Source organism: Dipodomys merriami, unplaced genomic scaffold (genome assembly GCF_024711535.1).
Source record: "Dipodomys merriami isolate MVZ:Mamm:240054 unplaced genomic scaffold, mDipMer1.0.p SCAF_42, whole genome shotgun sequence".
Classification (NCBI taxonomy): Eukaryota; Metazoa; Chordata; class Mammalia; order Rodentia; family Heteromyidae; genus Dipodomys; species Dipodomys merriami.
In genome coordinates, this window is record NW_027205826.1 from 3688817 (window position 1) to 3713228 (window position 24412).

The 24412-nt window shown below is 48.8% G+C and overlaps 1 protein-coding gene across 2 annotated transcripts in view; it reads right to left on the bottom strand.

The window, feature by feature from the left end:
* Window positions 1-8788: 8788 nt before the first annotated feature.
* Pecam1 (platelet and endothelial cell adhesion molecule 1) overlaps window positions 8789-24412 on the bottom strand; it is a 44594-nt gene continuing 28970 nt past the window's right edge. The window contains exons 13-15 of one of the 2 annotated variants that reach the window (XM_069993087.1): window positions 20802-20858; window positions 17478-17500; window positions 8789-10028 (exon numbers count right to left, since the gene is read on the bottom strand). In XM_069993087.1, the coding sequence (XP_069849188.1) occupies window positions 9999-10028; window positions 17478-17500; window positions 20802-20858 (110 nt within the window). In that variant the 3' untranslated portion in view covers window positions 8789-9998. The remainder of the gene's footprint in view (window positions 10029-17477; window positions 17501-20801; window positions 20859-24412) is intronic. The other variant, XM_069993086.1, reaches the window with a different exon arrangement.

Consider the following 24412-nt stretch of genomic DNA (forward strand, 5'->3'; position numbering starts at 1 on the left):
CACACACACACACACACACGCACACGCACACACACACAGGCTCACAGATTTTCCTGTCCTGGATGTCTGAGCTCTGAGGATCTCAACCTCCTGTGTAGTTAGGGTTACAGGCATGAGCCACCGGTGCCTGGCTTGTCTCCTTGTAGACTTGATCCATTCCAGACAAGCCAATCCACTCAGTAATGGGATGACCAACTTATTTTTGGCAAATAAGTCTTGACTTCTTTTTTTGGGGTCTGGTCGTGGGGCTTGAACTCTGGGCCTGGGCGCTGTCCCTGCGCTCTTCAGCTCAAGGTGAGCGCTCTACCTCTTGAGCCACAGCACCACTTCCAGTTTTCTAGTGGTTTATTGGAGATCAGAGTCTCACGGACTTTTCTGCCCAGGCTGGCTTTGAACCATGATCCTTAGATCTCAGTCTCCTGAGTAGCTAGGATTACAGGCGTGAGCCACTAGCACCCAGCTTAGTGGTTACTTTTAAAATGTATAATCTTAAAATCCTCATTACCGTTATGTCTTTTTTTTCTCAAAGCACCTGAAGCAGCTGACAGGGTTTCATCTTTCATATAGGCTGGAGCAGTTGGGACTCAACATGGAAGAGATAGCATCTGAAGGAAGAGGGAATCAAGGTAACAGGCACTTGACAGTTGTTAATTGCAATTTGGCTCTAAATTGCTTGGCACTGAGGTTAAACGGAAGCATGTGGACCGACACAGTGTTCATTGTCTGACCTAAGAAAGCCCAAGTTCTCAGCAGGGACTCCCGTCCGGGAGGGATCCGGTAGAGGAAAACCTTCTATAACATCCATTAGGCTCCAGATTGGACAAATTAAAAAAAACACAAAAAACCCCACCAAAGACAGGGTTGAAGAGTAGAATTCTTTTACCTGCAAAGCCTAAGAGTCTAATGTTTAATCACATTATAACTCTAACTACATAGGTGAATTATAGAGAAATAAGAGGATATAGAAGCACGAATATGGGTTTTTGTTTTGTTTTGTTTTCTGTCGGTTGTGAGGACTGAGTCTGGGCCTGGGCGCTGTCTCTGAGCTCTTCAGCTCAAGGCTAGCGCTCTGTCACTTGAGCCACAGCTCCACTTCAGAGTAGTTTATTGGTGATAAGAGTCTCACAGACTTTCCTGCTCAGGCTGGCTTTGAACCATGAGCCTCAGATCTCAGCTTCCTACTCAAGAAGGATTACAGCTAGGATTACAGATAGGAGCTACTAGTGCCTAGACTGTCTGGTGTTTGTTTAACAAGTAGAAATCACTCTGTCAGGGGCTGGGAAGGTGGCTCAGTGGTAGAGCGCTTGCCTTGTATGCATGAGGCCCTGGGTTTGATTCCTCAGAACCATATAAACAGAAAAAGCCAGATGGCACTGTGGCTCAAGTGGTAGAGTGCTAGCCTTGAGCTGAAGAGCTGAAGGACAGCACCCAGGCCCAGAGTTGAAGCCCCACAACCAACAAAAGAAAAGAAAAAAGAACTCACTCTGTCACAGAGAACATGCTCAGGGAACATTTTTTTCCATCGGTGCTGGTTCTGTCACATGATCTCTGGCTGTGAGAGGACCCAGGAGATCATAGTTAGGAAGACTGAAGTCCAGGCCAGCTTGAGAAAATAAGTAAGGCAAAAAAGGACTGGAGGCATGGTGCAAGAGGTAAAGCACCTGCCTAGCAAGCTCAAGGCTCTGACTTCAAACCCCAGAACTGCCACACATAAAAAAATAATAATAATTCTATAAGACAAGGCTACTAAGTGATTGACTCGGCTTGTTGATCAGCCGTAAGCTGAGCAACAGAAATACCATTCCCGCTCACCAGCCCCAAAGCGTGATTCAAAGTCACACCACATCACTCCTGTTAAAGAAACAGAATCTGGAGCCTGCACACGCACCTCCAGGCTGTTTGGAAAATGAACACTTTCTGCTGGAAAATGCTCGGTGCTCTAGGGTTGCACAAGAATCTGGTAGGTTCCTGAGCTCCCTAGAAAACTGGGGAAAGGACTCCGGTCATGGTCACTGCTCACTTCCTTCTAGTCCATTCTTTCAAGGTCCTCAGGAAATGGGTGGCTCCGTGAAGGCTGAGCTCCTGTCATAGAAGGCCCTTGTGGGCTGGGCACATGGCTCAGTGGTAGAGTGCTTGCCTAGCATGAAGGAAGCCCTGGGTTTGATTCCTCAGCACCACCTACACAGAGAAAGCCAGAAGTGGCACTATGGCTCAAGTGGTAGAGCGCTAGCCTTGAGCAAAAGAAGCTCAAGGACACTGACCAGGGTCTGAATTCAAGTCCCAGGACTGGCCAAAAAAAAGAAGGCACTCCAGGTCTGCAGGACCCAGGGTCTAATGTCCATTCTCCCCATGAGGACCCAGAAACCAGCAGCCTGCCTCAAGTGTACATCTCCAGGGTTATTCCTGAATAATCAAAGCCTCAAATGCTAAAGCTGGCTGAGTACCAGTGGCTCACACCTGTCATCCTAGCTACTCAGGAGGCTCAGATCTGAGGATCATGGTTCAAAGCCAGCCCGGGTAGGAAAGTTCATGAGACTCTTCTCTCCAATTAACTACCAAAAAAAAAAAAAAGCTGGAAGTGGAGCTGGGTCTCAAAGTGGTAGAGTGCTATACAGCCTTGAGCACAAAAGCTCAGGGACAGCACCTAGGCCCTTAGTTCAAGCCTCAGGACCAGCACAAAAAAAGCTAAAGCTGTCACCATCAGGGTTTGCTGACACACTGGTAGAAAGCTTTATGACCAAAAAGAAAAAAGAAAGAAACTCCTGTTGTAATGTGAATGTGTATACACACACGCCAGTTCTGGGCTTGAACTCAGAGCCTGGGCACTGTGCCTGAGCTCTTTTGCTCAAGGCTTGTGCTCTACCACTTGAGCCACAGCTCCACTTCCAACATTTTGTGGTTAATGGGAGATAAGAGTCTCCCAAATTTTCCTACCTGACCTGGCTTTGAACTTCGATCCTCAGATCTCAGCCTTGTGAGTAGCTAGGATTACAGGTGTACGCTACCGGTACCCACCTAAGGGGGGGTTACACTGTTTTACCAATATGCGCTGGCATGGCTGCTTCTAGAGTCAGCAGAGGATTCTGGCTCGGGCTCGGTCTTCACTTTGGAGGACACTGAAACCCACTCATTTTTCCTTTTCCCAGGACCTCATGCCAGACTCTGGAGAAGGTCCAATATGGCAATTTCCTCATGCTCTAAATTCTGGCCCCAATTACCTAGGCCCTGAGGAGGGAGTGCTGGTGTACCAGAAATGAATGGAACAGTTGCTGGCACTAAATAAGACCTGCCTGTGCCAAGAAGTTCCAGGAAAACGAGCACATCTAGACCAGGAGGAAATAAAGCAGCGACTGGGGTGGTTTTTTTTTTTTTCTAATGAATTCAATAAATACTTGGAAAAATAACCCACCAAAGGTCAACTCTATGTAGAAAACAACATTGTAGCATCTTTCATCTTTCTTAAGGATAGAGGAAAATAGAAAACACTCCATGTGTTGGCTTTCAGAACAAATAATTGGGAATACACAACTCAGAAAGGAGTATCAGCAATGTGTAAACTTCAGTTCTATTCGGCCCAGTAAATGGCAGTGGAAGTGGAAAGATGAAGTAGAGGAGAAAAAAGAGAGAGAAAGAAAGAAGCAGAGGAAGAATGAGAGGGAAAGCGAGGAGGGAGCTTTGAGGATGGCCACAATGATGTTTCAGAGACGCAGAGACATAAAGCACAAGGGAGCAAAGCACAGTGAGAGAACCCCAGACTGAGAATGCTGAAGAGCTGAAGCTGGGGAGATGGTGCTGTTCTGAGGTAGACCAGTTGCTGTCACACTATTTACACGAGTATCTTAAACACAAAGTCAGCACTGTAATGTGAGCTTATCTTGTGCATTCTTTCGTGTACTGTGCTAGATAGGGTCCCGCTTAAATTCATGTCTACTTGGAGGCTCAGAATGAGAACCTATTTTGAAATAGGGTCTTTGCAGATGTATTTAGTAATGATGAGGTCATACTGGATTAGAACGGGCCCTAAATTCAATGACTAGTGTCCTTATAAGACGGACAGACAGACAGATACACAGAAGAGACAGAGATTGGAGTGATGCAGATATAAGCCAAGGAACACAAAGGACAGTTAGCAACCATCAGAAACAAGAAGAGAAAATCTTCTCCAGTACCTTTCAGGGGTGGGTGCATAGGATTGCAGATACCTGACTTCAGACTTCCAGTGTCCAGAACCATGTGTGCTACCTATCCCTTCTTTTGCATTCCCAGTTGTGACTATTGGGGTAAGGGATATATCTGCTTTTGCAGGAGAGAAATCCTAAGATGTGAGACATCTCCACCTGACCGCCAGTCTCCTACTCCAACATACCTTATATTTTTCCGTTAAGAATTACAGGGCTAGAAAACCAGAAGTGGTGCTGTGGCTCAAGCAGTAGAGCACTTGCCTTGAGCTAAAGAGCTGAGGGACAGCGCCCAAGCCCAGAGTTCAAACCCCATGACCGACTAAAAAAAAAAAAAAAATTCAGTTTTGGGGCTGGGAAGGTGGCTCAGTGGTAGAGCACTTGCCCTGAATGCTCGAAGCCCTGGGTTCGCTTCCTTAGCACCACATAAGAAAAAAGCTGGAAGTGGCGCTGTGGGTCAAGTGGTAGAGCGCTCGCCTTGAGCTGAAGAGCTGAGGGACAGCACCCAGGCCCAGAGTTCAGGACCCACGACTGGACCAAAAAAAAAAAAGAAAAAAGAATTACATTTGCTTTCCAGTATTCTTCATCCAGCCCAAATATGGAGATAATGTGTCCCTTCTATTGTTAAAGTTCATTTGGGAATAAAGGCTCATTTCCTACTGAGTTATACAATCTATATGAAGGAATAATTCCAGCTGTAGAAATAATCTGGATTGCTAGGCATGGTAAGTGTGCACCTGTACTACCAACACTTGGGAATCTGAGAAAGAAAGATGGTGAATCTCAGGCCAATCTGAGCAATATCTAGAGTTCCAGCAAGACTGGGCTATGTAGAAAGACCATTTCTTTCTTCCTTCCTTCCTTCTTTCCTTCCTTCCTTCCTTCCTTCTTTCTGTCCTTCTGACCTTCTTTCCTTCCTTCCTTCTTTCCTTCCTTCCTTCGTCTCTTTCTTTCTTTTTCTTTTTTTTTGTAGGTCCCGGGCACTGTCCTGGAGCTTCTCTGTGCTCAAGGCTAGCACTCTACCACTTAAGCCACATCACCACTTCCGGCTTTTTCTGATTCTATGGTACTGAGGAATTGAACCCAAGATTTCATGCATGTTAGGCAAGCACTCTATCACTAAGCCACCTTCCCAGCCAATAGAAAGACATTTCTGAAAACAACAACAACCTTGGACTATGAAATTTTCCAATAAACTTCCTACCTTAGACTATTCTGGAATAGTCTAAGAGATGATTAGAGAGTATACTAGACAAGTGTGGACCTACATAAGCCCTTCCCCCCAGCCCTGATAGTTTGATTTTTAAAAATCATGAACTGCTATTATGAAATTTTTAACTGACATCAAATCATATGGTGAATATGGGAGCTGTTAATTATTTAAAGCTGTGTGTGTGTGAGTGTGTGCACACCAGTACTGGGATGATAAGTGTGTGCTACCATGCCTGCCCCCGGGCTGCCTCCTTTCAGCTCCTATGCTTCTCAGTTTACCTTTCCTACCCGCTGACTTCTACTTGTATTCATATCTTTGATACTGGTTTTATTTTTTCAGTTTTAGTTTAGTTTGTGTGTGTGTGTGTGTTTGTGTGTGTGTGTGTGTGTGTGTGTGTGTGTGTGTGTGTGTGTGTGTGTGTGTGTGTGTGTGTGTTGTAGTACCTGAACTCTGGGCCTGGGCGCTGTCCCTCAGTTCTTCAGCTCAAGGCAAGCACTCTACCACTGAGCCACCTTCCCAGCCGGTTTTTGTTGTTGTTGTTGTTGTGTTTTGTTTTTGGCGCTGAATTCAATGCCTCATGCTCTCACTTGGCTTTTTTGCTCAGGCTGGTGCTGTACCACTTGAGCTACACCTCCACTTCTTTCAGGTGGTTAATTGGAGATAAGAGTCTCACCAATGGGCTGGGCATGCGGCTCAGTGGTAGAGTGCTAGCCTTGAGCAAAAGAAGCCCAGGGACAGTACCAGGCCCTGAGTTCAAGCCCCAGGACAAAAAAAAAAAAGAAAAAAGAAAAAGAAAAAGAGTCTCACTGACTTTTCTGCTCAGCCTCCTGTGTAGCTAAGTTTACAGGCATAAGCCACCAGTGCCTGACTATCTCTAAGCCTTTAGACCTTATAGCCTCTTGGACTTGGCCGGTCAAAGCATGCATTGGGAGTCCTCTCAGGTACTTCTGTGTGTTTTCTCTGTGTTTTCTACCACAACTCTTGTCACGGTGCTGTAATTCTGTTTTGTTTTGTTTTGCCGGCCGTGGGGCCAGAACTCTGGGCCTGGGCGCTGTCCCTCAGCTCTTTAGCTCAAGGTGAGGGCTCTACCACTTGAGCCATAGCACCACGTCCAGCTTTTTCTGCTTACCTGGCATCCAACCCAGGACCTCATGTATGCGAGGCACGCGCTCTACCACTGAGCCACCGATTCTTTACTTGTCTGTATCTCTGAGATGAGAAGAGAAGGAGCCACACGAGTCCTCTGGTCTTCCTACCCAACACCTGACGCACGTGACAATGTGGAGTGGTATGGGCCCAAGCCTGCAAAGCATGCAAAGCAATGCAGGCTTTCTCAGCCTGGCCGCCATCCCTACTTCCGGTTCGCTGGTTCTTTGTTGTGGGAGACTGTCTATACGCGTAGGATGTTTGGTAACATCTTTGGCTTCTACCTTGTATGTGTCAGTAGCACATTCACCCAGTTGTGTCTTCAGACACTATCCGGTGGTCAACAAAAGACCAAATTGCCTTGGCTGAAAACCACTGCTTTAACCAATGATCGTTGCCTTGGAGTCACACTGCTGCTCAGGGCTAGGTCAGGGAGAGTTCAGTGGATTGATGAGGGTGATAGGTGATTAGTATGTGCTCATGAAATGGGTGGCTGGCCTCTTGCAGCTCCTCTGACGAGGATAAAAATTCTGCTACTCGACTGTGTGAGGCCTTCAGGTACTATTCACACCACAAGGACACAGAGGAAATTTCCATTAGCAAATTTCTCCAGCGGAAACCTGCCTCCCTTGGAGTGACTTTGGCTTTTGTTGTCACTGGTGGTGGTGGTGGTGGTGGGGCTTGAACTTAGGACTTGGGCGCTGTCTCTGAGGCTCTTTATGGTCAAGGCTAGCGCTCTACCATTGAGCCACAGTGCCGCTTCTGGTTTTTGAGTGGTTAATTGGAAACAAGAGTCTCATGGGGTCTTTTCTGCCCAGGTTGGCTTCGAACAGCAATCCTCAGATCTCAGTCCCCTGAGTAGCTAGGATGACACGCATGAGTCATGGGTACCTGGCTGACACTGGGTTCTTCTAGCTGCTGAGCAAAGCCTCAGGCCTTGGAGTTTCTTATTTGGGGGCTGGGAAGGTGGCTCAGTGGTAGAGTGCTTGCCTTGCATGCATGAGGCCCTAGGTTCTATTCCTCAGCACCACATAAGCAGAAAAAGCTGGAAGTGGCACTGTGGCTCAAGTAATAGGGCGCTTGCCTTAAGCTAAAGAGCTGAGGGACAGTGTCCAGGCTCAGAGTGCAGACCTCACAACTGGCAAAGACTTATTTTGCCATTAAAGGAACTAAAGAAGATCCCTGTGTGTGTGGTTTCCTGCTCAAAATACAGGCGGAGGTAGCCCTGAATGTGTATGCTCCAGTGCAACAGGGTCTTTGCCATTTCCATGGCAATGCCTCTCTCGGCGGCAGATGGGGACTGAGGAGTGGACGCACTGCTCAGATCACTGACATGGCAGACTGGAAGGTTGCAAGGTCATCTAGCAGCCAGATAGACTTTTACTTTCAGTCTGGGCTGTGGCCACAATGCCTTGGAAATGTATGTGATTGTTGTAATACAACAGTGTGTGTGTGCTGGGCTCAGAGAGGAGAGGAATGAATCCTCCTGGCTTTCATCCCCTCATCTTTCCCTCCCTCCTTCCCTTTTCCTCTTTCCCTTTCCCCTTTCCCTCTCCTCTTTCTTTCTCTCCCTCCCTCCCTCCCTTCGTTCCTTCCTCCCTCCCTCCCTCCCTCCCTTCGTTCCTTCCTTCCTTCCTTCCTTCCTTCCTTCCTTCCTTCCTTCCTTCCATCCTTCCTTCTATCCTTCCTCTCTCTGATCTCTCTCTCTGTGTCTCTGCCCTGTGGGGTAATGGTAAGGTAAAGGACAGCCTTCAGGGAGCAAGGTCCAAGTCACTAGAAAGGATCCATTTTTTTGTGGGGGGGGGGCAAGAGGAAAGGTACCCTACCAGTAGGGTTGGCAACTAAAATGTAAAATGGTCTGCTACATTTGAAAATTTTTAGTATATCTTAAACATGACACAAGACCTAACACTAAGAATTTACATTATTTATCTGAAAGCTAAATTGAACTGGACATTTTAGATTTCTTAGATGAGACTAATTAACTCATTCTTGTATTAAATCTGACAAGCCACTCACTGGAAAGCCAAAAGTACCAGCCAATGGATGTCAATGGCTTGGTGTGTGAACCTCATATCAGCCTCTGGTCCTGACTTCACTAGATGCCCTGTGGGCCCTTGGTGTGAGCAAGGCTCTGTCTGCTGCTCAGAGAGGCTTGGTTCTTCTGTCTGGGTTCCTGCGGAGCCTTTGAGGGCTCCATGTATTCTAATCCTGTGTCACCTGTCGCTCAGAAGATGACACGACACAGATCTAGGAAGAGTAAAGATGAAATTTATTTAATACAACACCACCCAGGACCCTATAGCAGCATTGCTGACGCCCCAGCAAATCTGCCACAGCCCACTTCCCCTCCATATTCGGAACCCCCTCGGAAACCTCCTAAGACCTCAGGAGACCATCTCTTCAGCAAGGAATAAATTAAGAAAAATTAGTAAGAAAAATACGCATTTCTTTTTTTTTTTCTATTCAAAAATACAATTTGTTGTAGAGAGCCATTTCTCATCTTTTGGCCTTCATCATGGGAGAAGAAAAGAAAGGAATAGAAAACAGGTGCTGGTGGAGCTCACCTGTAATCCTAGTTACTTAGGAGGCTGAGAGCTGAGGATCCAGATTTGAAACCAGCCTAGGCAGAAAAATCCAAGTGTTTCTTATCTCCAGTTAACCAGCAACGAGCCAGAAGGGGAGCTGTGGCTCAAGTGGTAGAGTGCCAACCTCGAGCAGAGAAGCTAAGCAAGAATGTGAGGACCCCTGAGTTTAAGCCCCACTACCAGCCAAGAGAGAGAGAGAGAGAGAGAGAGAGAGAGAGAGAGAGAGAGAGAGAGAGAGAGAGAGAGAGAGAGAGAGAGAGAGAGAGAGAAAGAAAGAAAGAAAAACAAGGAGTCTTGTAGGAGTGACTATTTCCAAGCAGCTGTTTTCCTATCTATAGTGGGTGAGGTCAGAGTGGCCCAGGGTAAAGCTGGTCAGCGACGTGCATTTTCAAAGAACAAGATGCTGTCCAGAACTCCAGGCCTTCAAAAGGCCAAAAGAGAAGAAAGAAACATACAAAGAAACTAGCCCCAAGACCAGGCTGTTCACCGGAGTGATCAACCATAAAACAAAAACCAGTTTCTATAGAAAGAACACATGAAAAACTTCTTGATCTCTGTCCAAGACAAAATATTCAAGTTTCAAAATATCTCAGTGGCCCGAATCCCCAGAAGCTGCTTCTGCCACTCCACACTGCAAAGCTCTTCCAACTTGGAAGGAAGGCCACGTGGGCAAGTCAACAGCCCCTCTGTGTCTCTTTATGCCTGACCCGAACGTCGCAGGATGGAGTCAAGAACTGGTGGCTTGGCCTGAGGAATTGCTATGTTTGGTGGGAGCAGGGCAGGCCCATAAATAAGTGCACGGAGCTCTTGAAATACAGGAAGCATCTGTTCTTCTTGGGACGTGGACAGGGATGTGCATCCGCCTTCGACGTCCTAAATTCCATCAAGAGAGCCTTCCGTCCTCTGTAGTGACAAAGACAACACAAGGTGTGGTCACACGCTCAGGACTCAAGATTGTCCCTCCAGAGAAATATGCAAAATGGCAGGCAGGGCTTCCTGGAGGAAGTGCACAGCTAGGCGGGCATCTTGTGCACCCCTCCCCGCCCCCCGCTGCCTGAAACCCTGCATCCGTGCTTCATGCCAAACAACTGCACCAGCTTGCACCCAGAAAGTGCAGCCCTTCCCCCACTCCCCCAGCCAGGTAGTCCCCCAATACCCAGTGCTGCATTCATCCATGGGGGAGAAGAGAAGGGAGCCATGAGTTAGAACTGACCACATTCAGCTCCAGCTCTACCTCTACTTATGATGAGACACACTTAATTTTTAATTTTTTTTTTTTTTTTGCCAGTCCTGGGACTTGAACTCAGGGCCTGGGCTCTGTTCCTGAGCCTCTCTGTGCTCAAGGCTAGCGCTCTACCACTTGAGCCACAGTGCCACTTCTGGCTTTGTTTGTGTAGTACTGAGGAATTGAACCCAGGGTTTCATGCATGCTAGGCAAGCACTCTATCACTGAGCCACATTCCTAGCTCCTTTTAATCTTTTTAAATGACTGGTCAGATATAGTGTCTCACATCTATAATTCTTTTTTTTAAATTTAATTTAATTTTATTTGTGAACATACTGTACAGAGGGGTTACAATTACATGGGCAGGATAATGCGTACATTTCTTACCAAGCATTGCAGCCTCCTCCTTTGGTTTACCCTTCACATCCCTTCCCAGCCTCCCCCCTCCCCCCTCACATCTATAATTCTAGCTACTCAGGAGGCTGAGATCTGAGGATCATAGTTTGAAGCCAGCGCAAGCAGACAAATCTGAGAGAATTTTTTTTTTAACCAGCCCTGGGGCTTGAACTTGGGACCTGGGCTCTGTCCCTGAACTTCTTTTGCTTAAGGCTAGTGCTCTACCACTTGAGCCACAGCTCCACTTCTGTCTTTTTTTGGGATTTATTGGAGATAATAAGAGTCTCACATCTTTCCTGTCCGGAATTAGCTTCAAACCGCTATCCTCAGATCTCAGCCTCCTGAGTAGCTAGGATTCCACATGAGCCATTGGTGCCTGGCTCTGTGAGACTATCTTCAATTAACAATCAGAAAAGCCAGAAGTAGAGTTGTGGTTCCAATGGTCGAGTTCCAACTTTGAGTGAAAAAGCTAAGGGACAGCTCCTGGGCCCTGATTTTAAGCCCCACTACTGGCTTGCACATGCACATGTACACGCACACGCACACACAGACACACACACACAAGGACTGTACATGAATGATCAAACTTAAATGTTTTAAAGTGATAAAATGATGATTCTGCCTTAAAGGAATAAAACTTGAGTACATTTTGGTATAGATGAATGCTAAATAAGAAAGACAGTGGTATTCACTAGACATTACATTGAAAATGAACTATGTAATTTGTGAATAGGGTTGGGAGGGAAAAAACTGGGAGAAAGCAAGGGAAGGGGTCACATTGTCCAAAAGATGTACTCTCTGCCTGACTTATGTAATTGTAACCCCTCCATACACCACCTTTATAATAACAAAAAAATTAAAGCTTTTAAAAAAGACATGAAAGGACACATATCATAATTCTACTTATATAATGTGCCAAGAGTGGTCAAGTTTGAAGCTATAATCTTAGTTACTCATGAGGCTAGGATCTGGATGGAATGTGTTTGGAGGCTGGCCAGGTCAAAAATCTCCATCTTCAAAATAACCAGCAAAAAGCAGAGCTGCAGGTGTGGTTCAAGTGGTAGAGTACCAGGCCAAGAAAGTGAGCCAAGCAAGTATTAGGTCAAGGAAGGTCAAGTGTGTAGAGACAATGGGAAAGTAGCTGTTAGGGGAAGGGTGGAGGGACCACTGAGAGTTAACTGCGTAGGACTGGAGTTTTGGTTTGGAAGTATGAAAAGTTCTACAGACGGTCAGTGGTGATGGTTGCACAGCAATGTGATAAAACTGAGTGATGGGTATCAAACCCAAGCCTCCGGGGGCTGGGAAGGTGGCTCAGTGGTAGAGCGCTTGCCTTGCATGCATGAGGCCCTGGGTTCGATTCCCCAGCACCACATAAGCAAAAAGAAAAAAAGCCGGAAGTGGCGCTGTGGCTCAAGTGGTAGAGCGCTAGCCTTGAGCTGAAGAGCTGAAGGACATCGTCCAGGCCCAGAGTTCAGGCCCCATAACCGGACCCAAAAAAACAAAAACAAAAACAAACCCAAGCCCCCAAACATGCTGAGCAAGCGCTCTACCACTGAACTACAAACCCCAGCCCTTGAATATGTTTTTTAAATGATCAATTTTAGGTTGTGTATATGACAGCACAATTTTTAAAAAGCCAAGAACTTTTGAAAAAGGAGGAGAAGAATGTTGGAAAGGGTAACACCAATTAAGATGCACTGCATCAATAAATTGATATCTTGACATGAACTAACTTTGTACAAATATTTAAAGACAAAAAAAGGTAACTTCATAGTAATAAAAACAGCCAGGTGCTGGTGGTGCACACCTGTAATCCTAGCTACTCAGGAGGCTAAGATCTGAGGATCTCAGTTCAAAGTCAGCCAGGGCAGGAAAATCTGAGATATTCTGATCTTCAATGAACTACCAAAAAGCTGAAATTGGAGGTATGGCTCAAGTGGTAGAGTACCAGCCTTAACTGAAAAAGCCAAACAAGAATGAAAGGTCCTGAGGTCAAGCCCCTGTATCAAAAGAACAGAAAGAAGAAAATCAGCCCAGTGCTGGTGGCTCACGCCTGTAATCCTAGCTACTCAGGGGGCTGAGATCAGAGGATCGCTGTTTGAAGCCAGCCTGGGCAGAAAAGTCAGAAGACTTTTACATCCAATAAACTACTCAGAAAATGCCAAAAGTGTTGCTGTGGCTTAAGTGGCAGTGTTGCCACCTATCCATTTCCCAGCACCTGACCCTTATAGGACCCAGCAAGAACACATCCCCAAGGATTTTCTAGTTTATGCTAATAACACTGCTATGAGGTAGAAGGCAGAAGAGGCCTTAACAAAGGACAGAAGTCATTCAGAAGCCGTGAGAGGACCCTGGGCAGGCGGAGGATCACAGAAGCCGGGGTTCCAGAAGAGCAGGATGCACCTAAAATCAACGGTCTGGAGACTCCAAGGGCACAGAAGACTTAGCTACAGGCAGGCAGAACCAGAGGAGACATAGGGACGGTGTGGCGTTTGGTCAGGCTGGCTGGCTTCCTGAGGGTAAGCGGAGATTGTGCCACCATTTTGTTCTGGCCCTGCTGGGCCTGAGCCTTTTGATACAGGATGCAGAGCAGAGAGACCACCAGCAGAACACCAAGGCGCTGGCTCCTCTCTTGCCAGGAGAGACCTGGGCAAGCAGACTAGGAAAGCTGTGTGGGCCCCGAGCTCCAGAGGCCTGGCAGGGCTGGCAGCTCCGTCCCCACCATTTCCTCACTCTCCTCCCAGAGGGAGTGAAGCCTTCTGCAGCCTGCAGACCACAGCCCTCCCAGACCTGCCCGCTCTTCCTGGGGGCAGACAGGACTCAGGCATTGCTACAGGGCCCGGCGCTGCCACAGCCAGGAAGGGCTAGGCTGCTGTGCACAGGGCCTCAGGGATTTCAAGGTAAAGGTGAACACGCTCACAGTGGAGGGCTGAGCTTGCTGATCTGGAATCAGAGCCCAACTGTCAGCCAGCCAAGTTCAGCCATGGCATCGCCCTGCATTTGGTCAGAACGTGATACAGACCCTTTCCAAGGCCTTTTGGATTCCAACAGCCTCTGGGGATCACTAGTTCCTGTGGCTAGAAAGTTCCTCATGCGAGCATTTCCAATAAACCAGGACTGTGCCAGGTGTTTTTATTTAAGTGTTATACAACTAGATGAGGGGGTTTTGTCCACCCAGTGTACAGATGAGGGAATAGAGGTCTTCTTTTAATTTTTTTCCCTAGTCATGGGGCTTGAACTCTAAGCTTGGGTGCTGTCCCTGAGCTCTTCAGCTCAAGGCGAGAGCTCTATCACTTGAGCCACAGCTCCACTTCTGGTTTTCTGATGGATAATTGGAGATAAGAATCTCATGGAGGGCTGGGAAGGTGGCTCAGTGGTAGAGTGCTTGCCTTGCATGCCCGAGGCCCTGGGTTCAATTCCTCAGCACCATATAAGAAAAAAGAAAAAAGGCGGAAGTGGTGCTGTGGCTCAAGTGGTAGAGCGCTAGCCTTGAGCTGAATGGCTGAGGGGCAGTTTCCAGGCCCAGAGTTTAGGCCCCACAATTGGACCAAAAAAAAGAATCTCATGGACTTCTCTGCCTGGGCTGGCTATGAACCATGATCCTCAGATCTCAGCCTCCTGAGTAGCTAAGTTTTGCATTTAACCCTTAAAATCCTAGTAGGTAATTGTTATTGTTGATGTGATCATCATCACCACCACAATCACCACCACCACCACCATCACTACCACAATCATCACCACCATCACCACCACCACCATCATCATCATCATCACTATTATCATCACCACCATCATCATCATCATCACTACCACCATCACACATCATTACCACCTGTACCACCATCACTACTACCATCATCACCCTCATTAACACCACCACCATCATCACCATCATCATCCTCATCACCACAATCACCCTCACCACCATCATCACCCCCTCCATCATCATCACACTACCACAACATCACCAGCATTATCACTACCATCACCCCCCCCCTTCAACACCGCCATCATCAGCTCCTTTACCATCAGGAACTCCTTCACCGTCACCACCTCCATTTATATATGGGCAAGCCTAGGCTTGGGAAAAGCAGGGCTTCCCCCCAAAGATGTGGAACCCACTCCCCATCTGCTGAACCCCCTCCTGAGCGGGTCCTATTGTAGTGGCTGCAATGGAAGAAGTAGAAGAGCTGTAACTGGCCACTGACTCTTCTTCTCCTCCTCTCCTCCCCTCCCTTTCTCTATGTCCTCCCCTCCCTCCCAAGACAGGTTTTTCTCCAAGAGCTTGAGACCCTTCTCAGTTAAGTTCAGGGTGTTCTCTATCACGTTATCTGTCTGTGCTGGCCACAAGCACAACTTATAAACAAGGCAAAAATGGCAGAGGAAAAATGAAGTCAGAGGGTGCCATTGAAGCAAGTCAAACAATACGAAATTAGAGTTGGCTAAGTGGCTGTCTCATTGTTAAGATATTTCCTCCAATATGTTTTCAGAAGCCACGGCTGTTAAACAAGAGGAGACCGATGGCCAGGTTTGATTTCAGGAAGGAAATCCCCTCCCACTTCCCTGCTGGGCAAAATTCAATTAGTCTTCTCTTGACTCGGGTGGCTGATGATTAGGCAAACCCTTACCTGCTTCTTCTAGGGGGAAAAAAATCTGATTTGTGTGAGGATTCAAAAGTCCTTCCCTCACAGCAGAGAACCCCCTGAACGCGCACAAATCATTTTCTGCTTTAGGGGGACAGAGGGAGGATCAGCCTGGATGAGTTCTGATGAACATCCCGGGGAACAGAACTTTTGGAGCCCGGGGGCCAGGATCTGAGGAAAGGAAAGTTCTGCCTGGCCTGGAGCTCCAGGCTTTGGATGGAAGACCAAGGAAGTAAGCTGCTTCTGGGACTGCTGATGCCACGGAGCAGGAGAACACATTTGCACATTTGTGTCGCGGGCCCCACGCTGTCCACGGGGACATTCGCTCTCCACTCGCTCAAGGCCGTTCCTAGGACAGCAACTTCACTTCTTTTGGGCTTGAACTCCAGGCCCGGGCGCTGTCCCTCAGCTCTTCAGCTCAAGGTGCGCACTCTACCACTTGAGCCACAACGCCACTTCCAGTTTTCTGGTGGTTCATTGGAAATAAGAGTCTCATGGACTTTCTTGCCTGGGCTGGCTTTGAACCAGGATCCTCAGATCTCAGCCTCCCGAGTAGCGAGTATTATGCACGTGAGCCACTGGTGCCTGGCAGCAACTTCACTTCTTCTGCGGTGGACAGAGCACTCACAGGCCAGAAAGCCTGGTTCTGGGTGGCCCTACCAACCCAGACCTCAGTTTCCCCATCTGTACATTGGGCTCCCTGACCTTTCAGTACAACAGTCTCTGACTTCAGAAGCCCAGTGGGGAGGGGGATAGACTGGACAAAAGACATCCATGTAATTCCCTCCTTCTCCTTAAATGGATAGCTTTCCTCCTTAAAAAGAATGCCCGCACCTTCCTGTCTGTCCAAAGCATAAAGAGCGCTGTTTCACAAGAATTCAGACTTGGGAAAAAAACAAAGGAAGCCGGGCCCCACTGGAAGGGCTAGCAGAAGTCTTGCTGGAAATTCTTCCCAGACCTTAGAGAATCAGTTCACAGGCAATTGCCTTTTCTGAAAATCAGAGCTACCCTGTTAACTCCTACCATGCTGGGTCAGCTCCCAGAAAGGCCCAGGTAGGAGAGGAGATAAGAGCTGAGAGGCTCAGATAGGTCAGAGGCTCAACTTGAACTTGAGCCACTGAGCCGTCCTCCCTTCCCTCCCCTTACCCCCTCTGATCCCCTTTCTCCTCCTTTGTGAAATTTGGTTTGGTTTGAAGATAAGGTCTTGCTAGAAAACTGAAGTTAATCTGGAATGTACTGTGTAGTTCAAATTGGCTTTAAACTCCTGACTCTCCTGCCTCAGCCCCCCAGAATGCTGGGATTACAGGCATGCACACACCACCATGCTCTGAAACTCCATGTCTTTCTTATTGTAAGAGCAATGAGTGCCCTAGATTCCCAGTCCTCTGGAGCTGTTCCAGGGTCCTTCATCAATGTAATAATGATGCAGATACTGGGAGGGCCTGGTCCCGGCTGTCCAGAGGTGCTCAGGGCTGGTCTTTAACAGACTAAATTAGTATGAGGTAGTAAGGGAGGATTATTAGTGAAAAGCAGACTCTCCCTGAGAGTCAGGGAACCTTTCAGGAGAGCACTTTTAACATTCACATATATAAAATATGTACTTAGCCTGGCGCTGGTGGCTCACGCCTGTCGCCCTAGCTACTTAGGAGGCTGAGATCTGAGGATCAAGGTTCAAAGCCAGCCCGGGCAGGAAAGTCCATGACATTCTTTTTTTTTTTGGTGGTTGTGGGGCCTGAACTCGGCCTGGGTACTGTCCCTGAGCTCTTCAGCTCAAGGCTAGTGCTCTACCACTTGATCCACAACACCACTTCCAGCTTTTTCTGCTTATGTGGTGCTAAGGAATCGAACCCAGGGCCTCATACATACAAGGCAAGCACTCTACCACTGAGCCACCTTCCCAGTCCCAAGTCCATGACATTCTTATCTCCAATAAACCATTAGAAAACCGGAAGTGGCGTTGTGGCTCAAGTGGTCTAACATTCACCTTGAGCTGAAGTGCTCAAGGGCAGTGCCCAAACCCAGAGTTCAAGCCCCAGGACCGACAAAAACATAAATAAATAAATAAATAAATGTGCAATGTGTACTTACTGAATATCTGTTTTCCATGAAATCTGCAAAACAAAAGATAACGTGGCTATTAGCCATGTGAATGACACAGGGCTGCTTTGGCACCAGCAGGGAAGAGGAAAGGGACAATGACACAGAGCCAGCCCCAGCCAATAATACGTGGCACTTGTGGATCCTTTACCCATGGGACAGGTTCCTAGGGGTCCTAAAGCCTTCAGGGATAGACATGGAAACCCCCTAGCATGTCATTTGACATTTTAAACAGTTTATTTACGTCTTGTTTTTCAGCAAGGAGGTTTGAACTCATGGCTTGTACCTGTTGAACAGGCTCTGCTGTTTGAGCCAAACCCTAAGCAGGTGTTCGCTTTTATTATTTATTTATTTATTTGGGGGGGGGTCCAGTGTGGGCCTGAACTCTGGGCCTGGGCGCTGTCCCTTAGCTCTTCAGCTCAAGGCTAGCGCTCTACCGCTTGAGCCACAGTGCCACTTCCGGCTTTTTTCCTTTTTGCTTATGTGGTGCTGGGGAATCGAACCCAGGGCCTCATGCATGCAAGGCAAGTGCTCTACCACTGAGCCACCTTCCCAGTCCCTCCCTTTTATTTTTCTAAGAATGTCTTGTATTTATGCTCTTGGGCAGCCTGGACTGCTATCCTCCTATTTCTATTCCTACCATTGCTGGGAGACCAATTGTGTCACTCTCCCCAGCTCTTTATTTGGCTGTGACGTAATCTTTGGTTGAGCTGGGACTTTTTGCCCAGGCCGACTTGAACAGTGATTTGTTTTTTCCCCTAATCTCTATCGCCCAAGTAACTTCAGATGATAAGCCTGAGTCACCACGCCTAGCAAATTTTAAGCAGTCTTAAAAAAAAAATAGTAGCCCATGTCTTTAAGGATATAATTGAAAGCAACAACCAAGTAGAAGGTGGAAAATAGACATTACTTTTGATCCCACCCTCCAAACCCTGCTAACATAGGATTTTATGTTCTATGTCCTAGCTCACTCGTGTGATTGGAGAAAGGATGTGCAAGTAGCAGACTCATACAACGTTGGCTATGATCCAGAGACAGACACTGAGTGCTTGCGTTGGCACAGACCACACTTGCCCAGCCCTAACCACCCTAACTACAGAGGGCCTTCACTCAGGGACAAAACACTCCAGGGGTGTTTCTTCAAGAATCAATGAAGCTGGGTGCTGGTGGCTCATGCCTGTCATCCTAACTACTCAAGAGGCTGAGACCTGAGGATCACCGTTTGAAGCCAGCCCAGGCAGGAGAGTCTGTGAGACTCATCTCCAATGAACCACTGGAAAGCCAGAAGTGGTGCTGTGGCTCAAAGTGGTAGAGTGCTAGCCTTGGATGTAAAAGTTCATAGACAGTACCCAGGCCCATGACTAAAACACACACACACACACACACACACACACACAGTACCCAGGCCCATGACTAAAACACACACACACACACACACACACACACACACACACACACACACACCCAAGAATGAGAAAACTAACACCGAGGGGACAAGGGGGGATGGGGAGTAGGGGCAAACCACATAACCCAGGTCTGCACCTCCTACTTTGGGTGCTGCACAATGCTGGATGGTTCTATCCAGCTGGGAACTCTGATCAATAAGGATGGAGCAGAAGTAGAGGGAGCTGAGCCCTGACATCCAGGGCTTGACTTAGATTTGTGGGAAATTTAGGCTCAGGAATAAATGACCTTTGGGGACCAGCTAGGTTAGAGGAGCTTGGGGAGTCTCTGAACTCCCTGATTCACCCTAGCAGATCCATCATATCCAGGTAGATGGGTCTGGAGGACCAAGACATAGAAAATAACCTCCATGGCTGGGAAAGTGGCTCAGTGGTAGAGCGCTTGCCTCACATGCATGAGGCCCTGGGTTCGATTCCTTAGCACCACATAAACAGAAAAAGCCAGAAGTGGTGCTGGGGCTCAAGTGGTAGAGTGCTAGCCTTGAGCTGAAGAGCTCAGAGACAGTGCCCAGGCCCAGAGTTCAAGACCCACCACTGACCAAAAAGGAAAAAAAAAAAAAAAGGAAAGAAAAGAACCTCCACTTTGAGCTGGGCACCGGTGGCTCACGCCTGTAATCCTAGCTACTCAAGAGGCTGAGATCTGAGGATCACGGTTCAAAGCCAGCCCAAGCAGGAAAGTCCATGAAACTCTTACCTCCAATTAACTAGCAAAAAGCCAGAAGTGGAGCTATGGCTCCAGTGGTAGAACACCAGTTTTTGAGAGAAAAATAGCTAAGCAAGAGCTTGAGGCTCTGAGTTCAAACACCAGTACCAGCACACATACACAAAAGGAAAATGATTCAGATGATGTTTGTGTGTGTGTGTGCGTGCGTGTGTGTGTGTGTGTGCGTGTGTGCGTGTGTGCATGTGTGTGTGTGTGTGTGTGTGTGTGTGTGTGTGTGTGTGTGTGGCCAGTGCTAGGAGACAGCGTGGACTACAGACGGAAGCACCGGCTCAGGGCCCCACCCCACATCCAGCTGCTTCCTGATCTCTCAGCACTCTTCTTACTGGGCCCTTAGTTTTATTGGGGGTCCCCCACATACCATACAGAGTGTTTCTGGCTTTTTTCCTGGCCTGAGCAATGGCTCCAGAAATTCTGGGGAGAAAGTCCCTTCTTCTCTTCCCATGAAGGAACAAAATCTGTGTGTTATCATCAGAAAGGTACGTAGAGCATCTACAGAATAATTCTCAAAACGTGTTCCCTGAAGCGGGGCACCAGTGGCTCAGGCCTGTCATCCTAGCTATTCAGGAGGCTGAGATCAAAGGATTGCAGTTCAAAGCTAGCCCAGGCAGGAAAGTCCATGAGACTCTTTTTTTTTTTTGGGGGGGAGGGGTCCAGTTGGCTTTTTTTTTCTTTTTGCTTATGTGGTGCTGAGGAATCGAACCCAGGGCCTCATGCATGCAAGGTAAGCATTCTACCACTGAGCCACCTTCCCAGCCAACCAGAAAACCGGAAGTGGCGCTGTGGCTCAAGTGGTAGAGCCCTTACCTTGAGCTGAAAAGCTGAGGGACAGCGCCCAGGCCCAGAGTTCAAGCCTCATGACCAACTCCCCCCCTTCCCCTCCCCCCCACCCTCTGCCCCATCAAAAAAAAAAAAATGTGTTTCCTCCACGTGCACTGGCCAGGCCAAGTGTACTGCCAATGTGCGGGAAGTTCTTAGATCTGTAAATCCTTCAACCTATGGAATCAGAAATTCAGTGGGACAGTGCCAAAAAATCTGTGCCTTTCCAACTCTTGAGAACCATGGGATGCAAGTGGATTCTGGGGGTCCCCGCCACCCCCCCAGCTGGAGAGACAGGGGCCCCTCACTCACTAGGGTCGACTTTCCGGATCTCACTGTACACTGTCTCAGTGCCCTTCCTTCCAAGAGCTGGAAAAAGGACCAGGCATAGATCAGAAGCTGCCTCTGTGCCAAGGCCACCCACCGCTGCACCCACCTCCCACTTCAACAACAGCACCCCCTGTTTGCTGCTGGAGACTTGCCATTCCCCCACTTCAAAAGATCTCAGCCCGAGCTGGGAGCCCGTGGCTCCTACCTGTCACCCTAGCTACTCAGGAGGCTGAGAGCTAAGGATCATAGCTCAAAGCCAGCCCAGGCAGGAAAGTCCATGAAACTCTTGTCTCCAATGAACCACCAGAAAATCGGAAGTGGTGCTGTGGCTCAAGTGGTAGAGTGCTTGCCTTGAGCTATAAAGCTCAGGGACAGTGCCCAGGCCCTGAGTTCAAGCCTAGGACCAACCAAATAAAGAAGAAAGAAAGAAAAAGGTCTCTTCCTAACAGATTGCTCACACACTGGAAGTAAGAGGTCCTCAGGCCACTGTGGGGGCAGCCCTGGGCCCCAGAAACCAATGGAGGGGCTCTGTTCTGGCCTGTAGCTCCCAGCCCAGTGACCCCATCCGTAGATTCTGTGTTAGCTGCTCAGCCAGGCCCCTCCCAACAGGCTGGGCTGTGGTCACCCAAACATCAGAGAGCCTAGATCCAGAATTGGATCCCCACATGTGGGCGGGAGCCTGGCATCACAGGCCCGTCAGGAGCAGCGCGGGGGGGGGGGGGGGGGGGGTTGGGGGGGGGCGTGGGACTGGGACCACATGCAGGTGGGGCTGGCTGGGCCTGTGTTTAGCGCTAACCCCAGGGCTCACTGTGGATTCTGATTACACTAGGGGGAGATGCGGGCAGCCCAGATGTTGATGTGTGGAAGATCTCTCCCAGGAAGGCTCGTGGTCTGCTGGGATTACAATCCTGAGAGCTGAACCCTTTCAGGACAGCAGACAAGACGACGGACCCAGGGCAGGGATTACACCTGCTGAAGGCCACTTAAGGGCTTGGGCACAAAGAACAGCCCATACCTCCCTGTTTATTTCACCTTAAGGTAACATGCCCAGGATGTGTGTGCATACACTGCTGTGTGCACCTTGTGTAGCTTATACACATACACACACACACACCATTTACACTCACTTGTGCACGCATGCGCACTCACAAACCCCGAGGAAACAGGAGGCAGCCTGGTCACTTCCTGTCTCCTCTCATCTGCAGAAGGGACTGGGGAAGCTCCCTGTGACGGAAGCTGACAGGTGAGGGACGCACCCTCCTCTGCTAGGTGGGAAAGGGGCCCCTGGCAGGGTCTGATGCTCCTTGATGTCATAGCCAGCACCACTGGGCATTTCTCTCCTCGTGTCCGATGGATGGGCAGGGCCACAGCCTCTAAGTATCCTGAGATCACCACTCCTCAGCACAACCCGGGGATCCCCCGCTCTGACTCTGCCTATCCCACGGGGACACTGTCTCTTCTCTCTGCCCCATTCATCCAAGGCCCTGGACACGCTTCACTCTTGTAGTCATGTGTTCAGACCCTACACATCCTCACTCACCCCTTTCCTGTCCTCTGAGCACAGTCCTGGGGGCTCACAGCATTTAGGAGACTTTTTTTGGGGGGGGGTCAGTTGTAAGGCTTCCACTCTGCGCCTGGGTGCTGTCCCTCAGCTCTTCAGCTCAAGGCAAGTGCTCGACCACTTGAATCACAGTGCCAATTCCAGTTTTCTGAGTGGTTTATTGGATAAGAGTTTCACGGACTTTTCTCCGTGGGCTGGCTTTGAACCATGCTGCTCAGATCTCTCAGTCTCCTGAATAGCTAGGATTATAGGCGTGAACCTCCGGTGCCCAGCAGCCTTTGGGAAACTTTTACCTACAACACATTCTCTCTGTTTGTTTGGAACACTGTGTTCCCAGCTGGACCCAGAGCCTGGGGCGAAGATGAGGTCTTGCCTTCCCTTGCCATTCCCGCCTCTGAGCAGCTTCCTCGGGCACCAGTCACAGTTTAATGTGACAGTGGAAGGCACTACCCACATCCTTCGGGTAGTCTCTGGCTCACACCCCTGCTATTCAGGAAGGTGACGCTGTGTCAGCCTTTCTCTTGAAGTTTCTCCCAGGCACTAGAGGCTCACGTGTATAATCCTAGCTACTCAGGAGGCTGAGATCTGAGGATGGTAGTTCAAAGCCAGCTTGGGCAGAAAAGTCCATGATCTCCAATTAGTCAGCAAAAAGCCAGAAGGAGGGGTATGGTTCAAGAGGTAGAGCACTGGGACTGGGAAGGTGGCTTAGTGATAGAGCGCTTGCCTTGCATGCATGAGGCCCTAGGTTCGATTCCTAAGTACCGCATAAGCAGAAAAAAGCCGGAAGTGGCACTGTGGCTCAAGTGGTAGAGCGCTAGCCTTGAGCTGAAGAGTGCCCAGGCCCAGAGTTCAGGCCCCATGACCAGCAAAAAAAAAAAAAAGAAAGAAAGAAAGAAAAAGAAAAAAAAGAGGTAGAGCAACTGCCTTGAGCAAGAGAGAGAGAGAGAGAGAGAGAGAGAGAGAGAGAGAGAGAGAGAGAGAGAGAGAGGTCCAGAGTTTAACCCCCAGTACCAGCACAATAAAACAAAACAAAATAAATTACAGCTAGAGGAAGTTGGGCTCTTTGAAGATAGGTTTTAGCGCTAAAATCTCAGTCATTTATTAGTCACTAAATGCTGGTGGCTTTTTTTGGTCAGGATCTGTGTGTCAGGGGAAAGCAGGAGGGGGTGGGGGGAGAGGGGAGGAGGCAGCTCATACCAAGGAGGAACTTGAAGCATTTGGGGCAAGGAGGTCTTGCTGAAAGAATTACAGTAACTCCTCAGGCCAAGACTGGGAGCTCAGTGGACTGGCCACAGTACTTGATCCTCCACTGCCAGGATTTAAGAGAGACAGCACAGAGGCCTGCGTAGCTCTGCATGTCCCAGCTGTGGGACGTGAAAGGGAGCCTATGGATTCCCCAGGCTGCTGCGAGATCCTCTGTACCCCCAGGGGACCCTCGGGTCAATGTCAGGCCTGGCTAGTCACCCATCCAACCTGTGGTGTAGCCTGCATAGTGGAAGAAGAGAAAGTGGTGGGATCTGGTCCTAGCTTTCAGGGGCTGCGGGCTGAGGGACCAGCAGGTGCACAGCATGCAAATGAGCACCAATGCTGGGATGGATCCTATTGGATGCTGCTGCGTGCAGAGCGGAGGGGATTGGAGGGAGCGACAGCACTGCCAGCTCGTCCTCTGCCCCAGCTTCTCAGTGGAGCTGGGGAAGAAGGAGGTGAATAAAATGAGGAGGATGGCCAAGCCTGGGGGACCTGAACACCTCGTGAACTCTACTGCCCCCAGACACATGAGGGGGGGGTCAGGAGACCCCTCTGGTTGCCTTGGGGATGCTCCTAATGGACCCGATTAGCCACTCCCCTTCTCTGTCACCCTGTAAACTCTTCTCAGCTGGACGGTAAGGGGTAGTTTCTGCTTCTAGGTTGAAGGTGCCCCTGGTTTTCTGCAGCAGCTCCCTGGCTCTGCCCAGCTCAGCGAGGGGGAGGGGATGGAGCTGGTCCCCCCTCCCCCTCTCCCCCATGGCATCTGTCTGCTAATGACTAATCC